The sequence below is a fragment of the Sparus aurata genome, chromosome 17 (genome assembly GCF_900880675.1).
Source record: "Sparus aurata chromosome 17, fSpaAur1.1, whole genome shotgun sequence".
NCBI classification, from domain to species: Eukaryota; Metazoa; Chordata; class Actinopteri; order Spariformes; family Sparidae; genus Sparus; species Sparus aurata.
In genome coordinates, this window is record NC_044203.1 from 2,854,359 (window position 1) to 2,869,544 (window position 15,186).

The 15,186-nt window shown below is 41.8% G+C and overlaps 1 protein-coding gene across 2 annotated transcripts; it reads right to left on the reverse strand.

The window, feature by feature from the left end:
* Nucleotides 1–453: 453 nt before the first annotated feature.
* Nucleotides 454–14,587, reverse strand: popdc1 (popeye domain cAMP effector 1). 2 transcript variants are annotated; one of them, XM_030394382.1, is made up of 9 exons: nt 14,420–14,587; nt 11,903–12,140; nt 10,282–10,406; nt 9,683–9,870; nt 9,120–9,228; nt 8,720–8,887; nt 8,471–8,612; nt 5,405–5,447; nt 2,017–2,142 (listed from the first exon to the last, which is right to left on the reverse strand). In XM_030394382.1, exons 1-8 carry the CDS (start codon nt 14,570–14,572, stop codon nt 5,425–5,427), a joined length of 1,146 nt encoding a protein of 381 aa, XP_030250242.1. In that variant the 5' UTR covers nt 14,573–14,587; the 3' UTR covers nt 2,017–2,142; nt 5,405–5,424. The 2 variants fall into 2 exon arrangements, with proteins under 2 accessions (XP_030250241.1, XP_030250242.1); XM_030394381.1 differs by lacking the exon at nt 5,405–5,447 and having other exon boundaries at nt 454–2,142.
* Nucleotides 14,588–15,186: the final 599 nt, after the last annotated feature.

Below are 15,186 nucleotides of genomic sequence, written 5' to 3' on the forward strand. Positions count from 1 at the left end.
AATGCTATCCACGACTGGAGAGCGAGTGGGAGAACCTCTGAAGCCAATGCGCTGAACTTATTTATAGCACTTCCGCAGCAGGGCCGGGTTTATGCAAATCATATGGCCGCATTACGTTACGTTCGGGAGGAAGAGACACGGACGGACGGACGGTCATCAACTCCGTCAGCCGGGGGACGGACGGACGCGCATCGCCGTCAGCCGGGAGCTCCTAGCCGTCAACCGGGGGACGGACGCTCGTCACCGTCACGCGCGGAGTATAGCGCCGCTGACCTAGCGGTATAGCGGAGTAGCGCCGCTGTTCCACCGTCTGGGGACAACCCTGCTTAGGCGGGAGGCAAAAACGCTTGGGCGCCGCGCCTAAGCCGTATAATGGCAGGGAAAACCCTGCATATATACATATATATACATATATACATTTGTATGTAATGAAACAACACAAAGAGAAAAGACTGACCAGTTATGTTTTTATCTAAACAAATAATTCCTCTCCTCTGTTTTTATTATCTGTCCAGCAAAGGTGTTGGAGCCCAACTCATACAGGATTATTGAGACAGATTATTATATTGATGTTCGAGAATATTCTAACAATAATACAAATAACTTCATGTAACGAGAGCGGTGTCACAGTAATGAAACCTCATTCCCAAACCCTGAAGTTCTCTTCAATTCCACAGAGTTTTCTAGCATCTTTCAGCGCATTGTTTTGGTTAACCAGCAGGGCCATAGATATTATTACAATTATTACGGCCATCAGTCTTGTCTCCAGTGGGCAGCTGTACAGAACAGACACAGTGCGAGACTGTGTGGTGAACATATTGAAAACAAATATACATACTAGCAGCACATTGGCTCTTTATTAGTCATTATAAAGCACTTATTAATGCCTTATTTTGCTTGACCATATTCTTCCTAAAATCTTTTATTTATTCTCTCATGGATAAGTCAGAGCACCCTACACTTGCTATGTTTCAGAGAAGGCTCTGGCTCCGAACAAGCACCTGAACAGCCCTGGTCAAGGAGTGTCATACATTTGCATGACCTCTTCAGATATCGACTACATTCGACACAGTGACACCATTTAATAGGCCCGTTGAGAGGCTCTTCAGTCCGGGCAGTCATGAGGGAGCACCACTGCTTTAGAGACAAACACGTCAGCTAAACTAGACTATTATACTAGAAAGCCGTGGTTTGTTTGGCAAGCGACATGAGTGTGTTTTACCTCAACATTTTTTTGTGATATGCTACTAGTGCTGGTTTTCACACACTTTTCTGTCAGCTTTGTAGTTTTATGTTATTAAAGCATAAGAGAAAGATGCTGTGTATGTCCTCCTTATTAGGGCAGGGCTGATATGCGGGCTTTAATAACACTTAACATTGCATTGTTAAACTGGCAATTAAGTGACAATGCATTTGATGTCGCAGAGTAATATCAAAGTAATGTAACAAGCAGTGTTACACTTTTATTTTCTACAGGGAGTAAACAAGTGAACAAACACATTCATTTATTTAAAGAAAAAAGAGAACAATAGCAACAAGTAATGTGTAATACATTACTTATTTGAGTAATGGCCCTAACACAGTTTGAGGCCCAGAAGTTGTAGAACACGATCATGCAGTAAAAGGAATTCATAAGTGCCTCATAATAAGTAATGAGGAGCCAATACGCTGCTAATGTACGCAGTAATAAACAACTAGCTAGGAGGGGAAATGTGCAGACTACCAGAATAACGTCATTTTAAAGAATTGTGGCCAATATACTGTATGTACTGACATATTGTGTTAAAATAAACTAGTCAGTGCCCTCTGGTGGATAGAATATATAATGGAAACGCTGTTTCTAAATGACCCACTGGCATTTGTTCTTACAGACAGCAGATAATCATGCATGTGGGGAAACGGCATGGCTGGCAATGCACTTGTATCGCTCACTTCTATCACTCATAGCTGTTAGATTGTTAAACAGACTTGCATCACAGATATTTGATCCTGTATGTTCTGTCTTTTCTGGCTACACTTCCTCGGTGGAAGTGCTGGGCATGTGGTGAGACTTGGCGGGAGAAGATGCTTCAAACACGTCGTCCTCCATACCTTCTTCTATGGGCTTCATTTTGGAGGAAGCCTTGGTGCCAGGTGATTTTTCTAAAGATAAAAAAATATGACACCTGAATCAATAATACATTTTCAATATATAACTCAAATTGTATTTTTGCTGATCGGCACTCAGGGATGAAAAATGCAATCATTGTGGTTCAACCACCAACACAAGTGGTCACAGGACACAAACCTGTAGAGCAAACAATTCACACTAGAGGAGGTTATTGTCAAATGTGCGTCCCTAAACCTCACATACACACAAGATGAGTGGATGAACAGATAGTTTGAAAGCAGAAAAGGCCCTGTGAATGTGTTTCCATTAGCACTGACAGCTGCTGCATTACAACTGTAAGAGCTCTTCTGCAGAATGGAAACAGAGCTGCTCCTCTGGACTAAAAGCTTCTGAAGAGCAGCACTCCACTTCAGGTGCTTTTTGTCTGTATCCAGGCTGGAACGCATGCAAACATTTGGTTTTACAAAGTGTCTCCTTTTAATGTGTGTGTTGCTTTCACTCACTGTTTAGGAGAATATGAATGAGTGATGTCACTTAGGTTCAACAAATACGGTTGTTGTAGGAAGAACTGGATATTATTAGATAAACGCTGCCAAGAGCTGATCGTCGCTGCCGGGCTTCTACAACTAGAGATACTAAACCCCTGCAGGATACCCAATTCCCTGATCAATCAACTCTAATACAGTTTTCTTAACAGCATGTTCATTCTAATATACAATGTAACCCTTAATCCCACCATGAGTGCACAATACAAAACAAATCCCAGGCCTGTTAACTGATTATCATTAGAAAATGACTGCATGGAACTCGGTATGTGTCGATTTCCTCCATCTTGGACACACCTGACCTGGTCCTGAGGAGTATGATCTGTTGACTCGTTGTAGGGGCCGGGGGGCTATATAATCCACTCCCACTTAAGGCAGACTGGTTTGGAATGACACTTAACATGGCGGACCCTCCACACAAATGGAGTGAGAGTGGGTAGGGGGAGTGATTAGGGGCTGGACTGGAATAAAGCTTAGGGACTGATCAGTCTGAATCAGAGCAGCAGAAGCTGAGATATGCTAACCTGAGTTCCCCTGCAAGAACACCTTGAAAACCTTGCACTCTACATTTCCCATAATGCAACTCAATACTATCTTTTGTTAGATCCTCTCTGCCTGGTGAATGTCCATGTCTGTCTCTCAAACTCTACTAGTCCAGTTTGTAAATCGCGCTGCATTGATACGCTGGTTCCAAGGTATGTAAAGATAAGAAAACTGACAATATCATACAGTGTGTATCTGCTTATACACCGTATTTAATTCTATTGTAGTAGTGTTATTACAATTATTTCTGTCATAACATAATATTTTATGATATTTTAATAAAATGTTTGTTCAACTGAAGAAAACCTTCCCATTTGCATTCCTTTAAGGGTCATTGTAACTTAAGTAGTAATACAAGTTTGTGTGTGTGCTTGTTTGTGTAGTAACTGTAGGTATTCAGCAGTGGGATCACTGTGACATCATTGTATATTGCCAAATTTACAATAACAGGGAATTTGTCATAGACAGCGTTTCAAGTTTATAAAGTGTCTCCTAACTCAACAACTCACTAAACTGAGACATTTTTAAGGGAATCTGGGGACTTTTCCCACGGGGGACAAAGAAGTAGCCTATATTGGTTAGTGTAAACAGTGTGTTCAAACAGCTGCTAAATGTTGGCAGGTAAGACTTTAGCACTTTAGACACAGAAGCAGACAGGCTGGTACATACTGACACTTTTTTCCAAGAAATTAATGCTGAATTTACAAGATGGCACCAACAGCCCTTCTCAGACAGAGATTCTACGATAACACTGCAGTGAAGGCTCGAGGCTCGCCTCTATGCCGCCTTCGTACTTTTTCACACTGAACCAGGCAGCACCAACATAAAGCCGCTCCAGTGTGTCATTTCATACAGCATGCGGGACTGAGGAACCAAAAGAGACATAGTGGTACACATCATAATGATCTGTGGGGGTTTGTTAACACGTTTTCACCTGTCAAACTAAACATGTATCCACTGACTGTTCATAATCATATGGATGCTGTTGTAATGTGTTGTGATTGAGGTCCTGATCCACCATGCATCGTGGAAAGTGACAAAGTTAAGTTTGTTGCTCAAAATGACATAATTACATAATCACAATCAGTAAACAGCTGACCCTGTCTGGCTCTCACTCCTGGAGAAGGATGCTGTTTTCTGGGGGATGTCTGGGGGAGCATTTTGCTTGAAAATCATGTCATATAGTCACTGTCTGCTGCCTGGCTGTCTTTGCCCAGGACAGACACTATTCAATAAGTGGAAGTGCTTTGAAGAGTTTGTAGGACAGACAGGATGACAGACACTTTTCCACATATACATTCGTCATTTTTTTCCTCCTGTTTAGTTGTCAGACTGTGAACACCATCAGAAGGTAACAGCCCTGTCCCGCGCTGCCAGCTTGTCCTCACATAGAGACATTGTCTCGCCACTGTTACTACTGCCACTGGATCAGAGGATCAACTGTCCCCACATTCTGCCTCTGTAATACAGATCAGGCGGAATAACAGCCTTGAAAAGGCAAAGTGAACGGGGTTATAGATTTAGAATTTGTCGTAGCCATTTTCAAGCCAAGTTTGTTCATTCAACAACTCCTAGTGTCACACCATTGCACATGGCTGCAGCTATTACATGCTTTTGGTTTCAGTTGTTTTTCACGTTTTAAAACAAGTCCCCAGCTACTTCAGTTTTTTAGGAGAATACTGCAACGCTGTTTTGCTGTGAAGCTCAGAAACTTCACCTGACTTTCCATCAGCAACGGGTGAGGAGATAATGACTGAATTTTAAGTTTTTTGGTAAACTTCCTTTAAAAAGTAACCTAACATCAAATGAAAGGTCTTGTTTCTGATGACCCAGTGGTTTATGTTCAAGTGTACAACAGGAACCTGTGACATCACAGGGTTCACTGAGTGTGGATACAGATGAAACACAGCACTGATGGGACCACATCCATCAGTGATGCTGCTGTGGTCAGAGGTGAAACTGGCCACACAGGACAGGGACATATTGCTGTTCAGTGGTGTTAGTGTTAATCTTATAAATGAAGCAATGAGGGGTTAAAAAAAAACAAGCGGGTTAGGGGGAACCCTTTCAGAACAGGTTTTGAAGTTTACGTGCTCTAGAAGAGGTTTGAGGAAGTGATTATTTGGTTACAGAGTGAATTGAAATATAAGTTTCAGTTGGGGTACAGGTTTGAGGTGGGAGGGTGAAATAAAAGAGGTGATCTTACAGCCCAATTCAGGGAATGGCTCAATCTGAGGGAGTAGTCAGAGCTGGAGGAGGGACAGGAGGAAGACTGTCAGAACAACACTGACACCAGTTTTAGAGAGGCATGCAGCCCGTCAGGATACACACATACCGACCTGTTTATAATTTGGAGATGTGTGAAAGCTTTCTGAGGATGTGTAATTTCAGTTCAAACAGCAGCTCACAGAAATGAGCAAATAGTCCAGTCTAAATGGTGTTAAAGCAGTTAGGTTAACGCAATAGCTTATCGTTTAGAAGGAGACACAATTAAAAATATATCTGTGGTAAATTTGATTTGGTCTCCCAATCTATCCTCATTATACCATTGTTCAAATGTTGTGACGCGTCTCCTCCTAATTGCAGTACAGGTTACAGTATGTGAGGAGGAGCTCTACCCAGACATACTTGCCAACACTGGGTTGTGAAAAATAGGGAGATTTTTTTCATTGGTGTATCGGCCCAAGTAACAAGGTTCCTTCGCCAGTTGTGCGATTTATTTGTCATAATTTCTTGCCTAGTATTTTAAACCACACATGTCCAAAATTCTTAGAACAGTGTTTCCCCTAAATTTTGTATAGCAGCGGTGCTCTGAGTTGATAACCTAGCAACACAAGGGGGTCTGGGGGCAAAGAAAATTTTGAACAATTACCCTTTAAATCTCACCTACTGGTGAGATTAAAAAAATAATAATAATAAAAAAAAATCATTTTCAGAATTTCAGAATCAGAATCTAAGACAAAATAATGTCGAAGCTGACATTGTTGCCTGAAAATATGTTAACATCCTGAGCATTAGAGAATTTTTTTATTTTCAGAAGTCAGTGGGCCACATGACATGGAAGCTATTGAGAAAAATAATTATAATTTCTGCATATTAATATTCATATTAAATAGAGAAAACACTATACAATAACAATAGGTGTGTCTCATTCGTCCAGTTTACTGATGAAACCTGCAGCTGGTTTGGAGTCACTGGGTTACATGACATGAAAGATATTGAATAAAACTGCAATTATTTTGTATTAATATGTTTATGCTAAGTAATTTAATGACGGTCCCTAAATCAGTCTCCAGTGGTTCAGCAAGGCTCTGAGAGGTGAGCTGACCGTCCTCCTGCTGCTCACACTGGGAGAACCTCAGTAAAGTCTCAGCTGGACCCGAGTAGATATCCACAGAATATCCAAACTGAAACTAACTTCGGTTCGATGAGTCGCCTGTTACAGCTTTTGAATAGGATGACGAGGATTTCAGTCACTCAACTTAAACTGTGACTTGTGGAAATTATACAGGTAGCAGTAATGAAAATAATAATCAATTTCAAGATAACTTGGGGTGTGGTGCTTGTCACTGTGTGCAACTTAAATTCGCCATTCGCTCGTGATATCACGTCCAATACCCGACCCGTGCCTTGCGCAACGCCCCCCCCCCCCCCCCCAAAAAAAAAAAAAACAGATTTGCATGATTCACGAGATCAGGTCGGAAAAGCCGAACAATCACACACCTGCTCATCCACACAGGCAGGCCAGGGTTGCCAGATACTGCAACAAATATACCCCACAATCTTATTTGTTTCCTTTACTGTAAAATCGGGAGATTAACGGGAGAAATTACTGACCGGGAGCATCGAGGGAGATGGGGTTAAAAATCGGGAGTCTCCCGCGTGAATCGGGAGAGTTGGCAACTATGCCCAGAGCATATTAATAGGTTATAACTACAAGTTGCTACATTCATTTGTGTTGCTGAGACTGTCAGCAGATTATGTACAACACATTTCTTTTTTAAATATTTTACTAACAAATCCAACTACCCTGGCTCCAGGCACTTAGTCAACACTGAAGCTTAGCAAGCAGTGAAAGATTACAAAGCCTCTGTGAGCTGCAAACATCTGCCAAAAACGTTCTTTTAAAATATTTTCTACATGTTTTACCTCCACCAAGTAATTCATGTTTTCAAGTGTCTGTTGTTGGTTGGTTGGAGGATGGATCTCCACCAAGCCTCCAGGAAGAGTGCCAGGCTTTCAAGCCGACTTTTGTAGTGCCCAAACTGTGTAATTACATCGTCACATGACACACTGCGGCCCAAAACTTTTCCCCATAAGTTTACATTATAAGGGAAGACTCTGTGTAACAGTGGATCTATTTTTTTAAGCTTTACAACCTGCAAGAAATTATCTGAGCCATTCATTCTAATAAAATGTGGACAGCCAAGAAGAACTGCAAAACTACGTAATTTTATCTTCATTTAGGTTAACCAGGCACTAAACCGTTAAGTTAGCTGACTCGGTCAGTTCAAGTCTGTGGTGCACACGCCACACAACACGGATATCTGGGTATTTTCATAACCGGGAAGTCGAGCTTTTTTGGTGTCAAAGTGCTACTGAGCAGCTTTCATAGTAATGAAATAGGCTCTGCCTCCAACACTGTCCAGATTTAATGTAACGTCCTTGGTCTCCACTCAGAATAGAGCCCATTACTTTTAGGTGCTGATCCAGATACAGGGATAGATCCAGGAATTCTTTCTCACTTTCTTTAACATTGTGTATTTTTAAACATATTCTTTAATTTCTCAGGGGGAAAACAGAGGCTGTATTGAGGTGGCAGGTATCTAATATGATTGGGTCATTTCTTATTCACTCTTCATCACTTCATCCGTCTTGTCCTCAGGTCAGCTCTGTGTCTCCTGTGTTCTCTGTGTCTGTTCCCTCTGTCTTCCTGCCGGTGTTTCCAGTTTCCACTTAATTTGCCTTCATACTACATGAGTTCTTGGATTTGCCCCTGTCTGTTTTTGGTTTGCATTTGCCAAACATTAACATTAATATGAGAGTATGATTTGATGTGGATCCTGCATATGTTGCTCTTAAATTATGGGGAAAGAGTTATGGATGGTTTAACATTTAGAGTGATACAGAGCTACCCAGTTTGATATTGGATTAGGCTCAATTGAGGGGAACTGTTGGGCCATGGTACTTCTGCTTAATTGGTTAAAAATGACTTTCAAATATGTGTCCACTATAGTTTACAGGTTGCAACATTTTGTTGAGTGTGACTTACGGAGTGATGATCCGGTGGATCCTCCTCGCAGGATCTGGTTGAGGACATCATCGGTGTCGCTGGTGCTGGCCATGCTGTTCCTCATCTGCATCATAGACAGCTGAGAGCACAGGCTGGGCTGACGGTCCATCTTCTTCACCGCCTGACACAAAACAACCACCACTGACATCATCACCATCATCATCTCCACCACAAGCATAGCTGTCACACAGCATTATGTTGATGCGTTAGTGCTAGTGCTGGACCCACCTTGTCGCTGAGTGTGGGGTCATTCAGAGAGTACAGTTTGTTGGTGATGTCTTTGCCAATGAGGTACCTGAACACCTCATTGAGGAAAGTGTCGGACTCCAGGAAGAAAGTGAGCCTCTCTCGAGACCAACACAGGAACTTACAGTTCTCCTCTGCCATGATGGTCACCTGTCAATCAAACATTACAACAACATTTGTTCTTCGAGAAATTAAGATTGTATGAAACAGACCCATTCACCAGTGAGTCCAAGTGACAATGACAAGCCAGGTCAGACCTGATAAAATCTGTTCTCTATTTAACCATGAAGACAACCTTTCAATCCTTGAGCTGATGAAGCAATGATGGCACAAATCAGGTTTTTTCATTTCTTTTACTGTATCTTCATATTTGTCTTCTTACCTGGAACTTCTCTCCTCTGTGCAACTCAGTGGACCTGAACTCAGGAGAGTCAATGAATGAATTGGTGTAGATATTGTGGAGGAAATGGCCTCGGTATGATACCTTCATCCTGTCACAGAGGAACTCCAGGTCAAAACTTTTGAAATGATTCATTGTTTCAGTTATTTTAAGAGTTCAATCTTATGTTTCAAAACTGGCTTTGGTCTTAATTGGTGAAGTCAAACGATTAACGTATTTTCAAATCAATTTAAGATGTTGGTGCTTCCAGAGGCTTGGATACTGCCGGATGAACTGTATGTGTTTTTATTTTTTTAGCAGAATACTGCAATACTGTTGTGATGTGAAGCTCCAAAAATGTTTTGTAGACTTCATCTGATTTCCATCAGCATGGGGAGAGAAGATGATGACTGGATTTACCTTTTTGGCGAATTGTTCCTTTAAGTTTGTCATTGTCATGTCAAACATTTCAGTACTTATTGTCTCTATACTACGATTAGTCACTGAAACATATCCATCACAGACCAGAACAACAGCTTCACACAGAGTCAAACAGACACACATACTTTCCTTTGAGGAGAATGCTGAGGCGCTCGTCCACAGACGTCTTGTCCTCGGCAGCGTAAGCCTGGCCTTTCTTCAGCGTCTGGATGGTGCAGAACTGTCCTGTGAGCCTCTGGAACAGGGCCTCCTGAACATGGAGAGGCTCGAACATTCGTTTGTAGACTGACCGCAGCTCCCTGTCGATCTTAATCTGAGAGAGCAGAAACACAGCCTTCACTCAACTTTCTAATAAAAGCTAACATAAAAAGCAAACTACATTAATGCTGTGGTCTGTGTGAAAACGCATTCACAGAGTTGGTGGATTGGTAAACTAGCAGTGGCTGAGGAGGACAGGTTTCCTGTCTCATTATGAGAAGTCCTGGTCTGATTCTGTCAGCTCACCGGTGGCCCTTACTCACACTGAGTCCCAGGGGGGAACCACGGATGTTTTCTGCATCTCATTACCATAAAGCCACATATGCTGCTTCCTGACTGAGACATCACCGAGCCTGAGCAGAAATGAACACTGTTTCCACAACACCTGGGACCAATAATTCAGGACAGCCTGACTGTAAAAGGGACAGCTGGGATGTGAATGAGGGCATGCTGATGAAGAACTCACCGGCCTGCGCTTGTACAGGAGGAAGAACAAGTGCATGAAGTTGACCACCAGGAATACCACATTCCAGACCATTACATCCAGGTTACACCTATACAGAGCCGCCCACGCAATGAAGAGACCACATCCTGACAGGGACACAGACACAAAGTAGATTTAGCTAATAATATGGCTAGACCATGAATGTACTCATTCAGACGTGGATACACAGCTCTGCTAAGCCTTACTTCCAGTTCTGTCTAGTTGCCTAAAAACATTTGCCACCATTGTTTTGAAATACTGTTGACCAAAGACCTCGAACTGCAAACAAGGTCAGTTATGACTCTTTCTATTATCACTTTTTGATTTATTGAGGTTTCATATTTGTACAACTTTAACTGAGCTGAGAAAATAGATTTAACATATGTGGCATAATCACAATGTGAACTGTATGAGCCAAGCAGGAACTCATGGGCGGGGCATGAGGCCTCAGTGGGCAGGAAATAAACCAGGAGCCGAGAAATCTTTTTGGCGTGTACACGTGACGAGCTATTCTTCTACATAAATCCATGCTAGTAGACATCAGCTCTGCTGGTGTTTTTGTAACCACAGCCAGGGTGTTATTGGCTGAGACAGTGACTATAGACCTGTGACGACACAATTTACACAAGTCCAGACGAGTCATTTAATGTCTGACTGTGGGCCGTGTGCTTTTGTCCACGGATTGAGTGTTCTGATACTTTCACAGCATTCATACAGCAAGCAGACCTGCTTTATAATCAACAATGACAGGAAATCTCACTTTCTACAATATGGCACTTTTAATATTGGATTCAAGTATAAATTCAAAGTCTAATATTTGTGTCTAGTTTAACATTCGTCACACAACATCATGTGAAGACACTAAAAGTAAAGGCACAAAATCAAAGGTTTGTGATTGTTATCAGTGCAATGTTACTTTAATGTATGAAATCTATGCAGTTATTTCATCATCATGTTGACTTCAGGCTGTGAAAGTTAAACATACTGGGTCTAAACATTCAGCACCAAGCTTCAGCAAAGGGAATGTTCCTTATAATGACTAATTCAATTATTTTCATATTTATTTAATATTAAATGATATGATTTTATGACTAATCTAGACTTCAATAATGAAACACCAAGATATCTGTAAAGTGAGCTCACATGCTGACCTGCTGTAGCTCTGTTTACTCTCTCTCTCTTTGCTCTCTGCTTTTTCTGTTTCTCTGTAAAATCCCTCTGAGACTAACTTCTCCCAGAGCAATATAAATAAATGAACTGTCACAATTACAACCACATTACCCATAAATCCTGCTACTTCCTGTCTCCACTCTCTTTCCAAGCAGAAGATAAACATGTTGGAAGTGGATTTTCCATCCTCCACTCTCTCTTCTGTTATCTGTCATTGTCAGAGCCTTTTAAGGCCTCAGCTCTGTTGAAGAGACCTCTCTGTGTGCACGGCAGCTTTTAAAAGAATCCAAACAAGCTTGTGGTCATCACTGACAACTGCAGGGCACAAAGTGAAGCTCTGCTGAGGTTGTGATAAAGTTAGCATTGTCCAATATTCCTTACTACTGTACAATCACAGCAGGAACGCCAACAGGAGGGGGCGCTGTGTACAGACCTGTCATCAGGAGGAGGCGCAGCAGGATCATGTGCAGGCCCAGGGTGGTGGGGACGACCAGGCCCAACAGCAGGGACAGGTTCCCCAGATGAAAGAGGAGGTGGTGGGCCTGCTCCCACTCCTGACATGAGGTGGCGTTGGGCTCCACAGCAGAAACTCCCGGAGTGGCCGAGGGAAAGGAGGGCAGGGTGGTGAAGAGGAAGGGGGGCAGCTCTGGAGTAGAGGACATCCTTGAAGACTAGGACAAGGTTAGAGAGAATGTGGAGTGGAGGATGATGAATGGCTCTGGGCTTACAGGTAACACACTGCTCACAGTACATCTGGTCATTCTTGAACATAGCTTCTTATTTATTCATGTGTTTGTTTGCTTTATTAGGCTAAATTATGTCCTGTTAGAAGATATTTTTGAAAGGTTTATCTATTATGAACTTCCTTAAAAAAATACTTTTATGTATAGTATTAAAGACGGGTTAGGGCCGGGCTAGCTGGTTAGCATGCTTACTTCAGCAGACATCCCTGCAACATAGTAGATAGACGTCTTTGACAGAACATCAGCACTGTTGTTTTTTAACAACAACAACAACAACAACAATAATAATAATAACAATACTACGACTAATAATAATGATTGTTATTATTAGTCGTAGTATTGTTATTATTATTATTGTTACTATTATTATTAGTAGTAGTAGTATTACAAGATGGTCTGTGTTACACATTTCTCAAGGTTTTGTTAACAAGTAAAACCAGATGACAGAGTAAATCTTTATTCTGATTAGCTGAACGGACTGAATTAGAGTTAATATTGGTGTTTATTTAGATGTAGCTGCCAAAAGCAGTCTCACTTTGTGGTCATTTTTTACTTTTTGACAGGTGGGAGACATGTTCTGCTACATGTGTACTGCACAGTTGCATGGCCCCTGAAGCCCCCAGGGGCCCCAATGCTGAGACAAAATTGGGATATCAGTGGGCTGCAGAACTGACTGAATGAACTGACAACAGGTGTGTCTGATAGCAGGAGGGAGAACACCTTGTTGCATTGGCTCAGCACTGGGGTGACCAGACGTCCTGTGAACTATGGGATAGTCCTGAATTACAGTTGACTCAAATTCCAAATCCTGTCCTGATTGTTCCCAAAATTAGTAGTAACATAAAAAGGAAGAATCTACAACAAAAGCTGTCCATGGGCTGTGAGATGATTCAGTCATCATCAAAATATTGTTCCCCAAACCAAACTCTGCACAGGGCCCCAAAACAGCAAGAAACAGCCCCAGTAGCAGTGAGAAACTTCCAGGATCTCTGGCTTATATTTCATGAGACATATTCAGAGTCTTACACGTTGTGACGTGGTTGTAGTACCTGACTGCTGGTTTCTGATGCAGGCAGTGTACAGTCTATAACACAGATAGTCTATAGTCACTGAAAACAGCTGCTTGAGAGCAGAGTTGGTGGGCTAGAAAATGATAAAAGAAATGAGCACAAAGAGGCTGAAAAGCTCTGTGGTGCTGACAGGAAGTGCAGAGTGGCTTTTTTTAGCTTCAGTTGTCTGTGACATGTTAATGACTGTAGTCTCCCTGCCAAGTATGAAAGACCAACAAACACCAACTGGTGGCCAAACAATCATAAATGGTAATATTGACCTTTGCAATAAAATGAAACAATTTTGATGGTTTGAATCATTTTCCTCATGAGCAGTTTGAGTGCATCACAGGTGTTAACCCTGGACAACCACAACAAGTCATGTTGTTAGCTGTCTTTAAAGGAACACTGTATGTTTAGAGAGGACATTCTAACTCAGAATTTAAATATATATATTTACAATATTTATTAACATTTATACACACATCTTAAGTGAATAAACAAGCCGTTCTCAGAGGAAAATAAGGTCAGAGAACATTGTTTGAAGCTAGAAAGGTGGCAGGGTCCGCCACATATAAACAGTAGTATACACTGTGTTGTCCTGAAGTCAGTTTGTTTGTTCACTTTATTCAGTCATGAAAACAAAGACAGTTTGATTTAGATTTGAGTTTTTTCAGGCAGAAAAAAAAATCAGCCAATGAAAACCTTTTTTTGCTCATTAACATTTCAGCTCCCAAAACTACAGAGAGCTCCTTTTAACTTTTTTTAAATTCAATTTTAATCTTTTGTAATTATTTTCATTCTTTTCGTTGGATGTACATTTTTATGAAAGTATTGGCAAAAACAGTCTCTCAACAGGCCAGTGCAGGAAAGCTCCAATATAATATTTGGTGTTCGACACACACATGAAGTGGAGTACATGGCATCATGACTGAACACTGTACTTTTTTACTGTCCAACTCTAAACAACCGAGCAGTTTTCCTGCGGCTGTTAGTTCCCTCTCAGGCTGATGTGCTCCAGCACTGGGAGGGATCATATATAAAAATAGATGAGGGGAATCACATGCAGCCCCCTAACAGGAATTTTCTCACTACTACAACTTTTTAACTGCTCATCAAAGTGCCGAGATGAGAACGACTCGTTAAGAAGGTACTCACCGACTGAGCAGCAGCAGCGGCAGCGGCAGCGGCAGCAGCAGCAGGAGCCGGTGGGACAGAGCGGAGGAATGATCCCTGTGAAGGACTTGAGACACTGCTGCTGACTGCAGGCTGGACCCTCAGATGGGGGGCTGCACAATGTGCGTCGCACATTCCACACAGCTGACAGGGAAAGACTAAAATGGGCAAGAAGGCGACAGGAGCGCTCCTACAGTGACTGCCATCTCCGACAGGGGGGGACAGAGCTGCACTGTCAGTGAGGCTTCCTGTAAAGATCTCCTGCTCTCAGAACTGGACGACAGACCGCTTCATTCATATCAAATACTTGAAGATTCTTCCTCATTTGTCCTCCAATTTATTACATTTACGGACTTATCCGATTGTTGTGTAAAGAGACGCATGTTCTGAAAAAAAAAAACTGTTTAAAGATATATTGTTAAATTCTGCAAATGTAGAAAAGAGAAGTCAGCGAACCAGAATGCATTTTAATCCACAGAACTACCTCGTGTGTGAACATGTGTGACTCAGTCATGTCACAAAGCTTTTCATCAGCTCTGGAGGTTGTTAAATGTTGTTTTGATCAACAGCAAAGTGAGTTTGACTGCAGGGTCATTTGTGTTAATTTGCCACAAACAACCAGATTACTTTAGACATTAGCTGTTAGCTTACGTTAGCCAGCAAGGACAAACAATGGGAGCAATCAACATCAGAGTTCGATGTTGATTCAGTGACTTAAGGTTGACAACCGAATGTTGATTTAACATAGT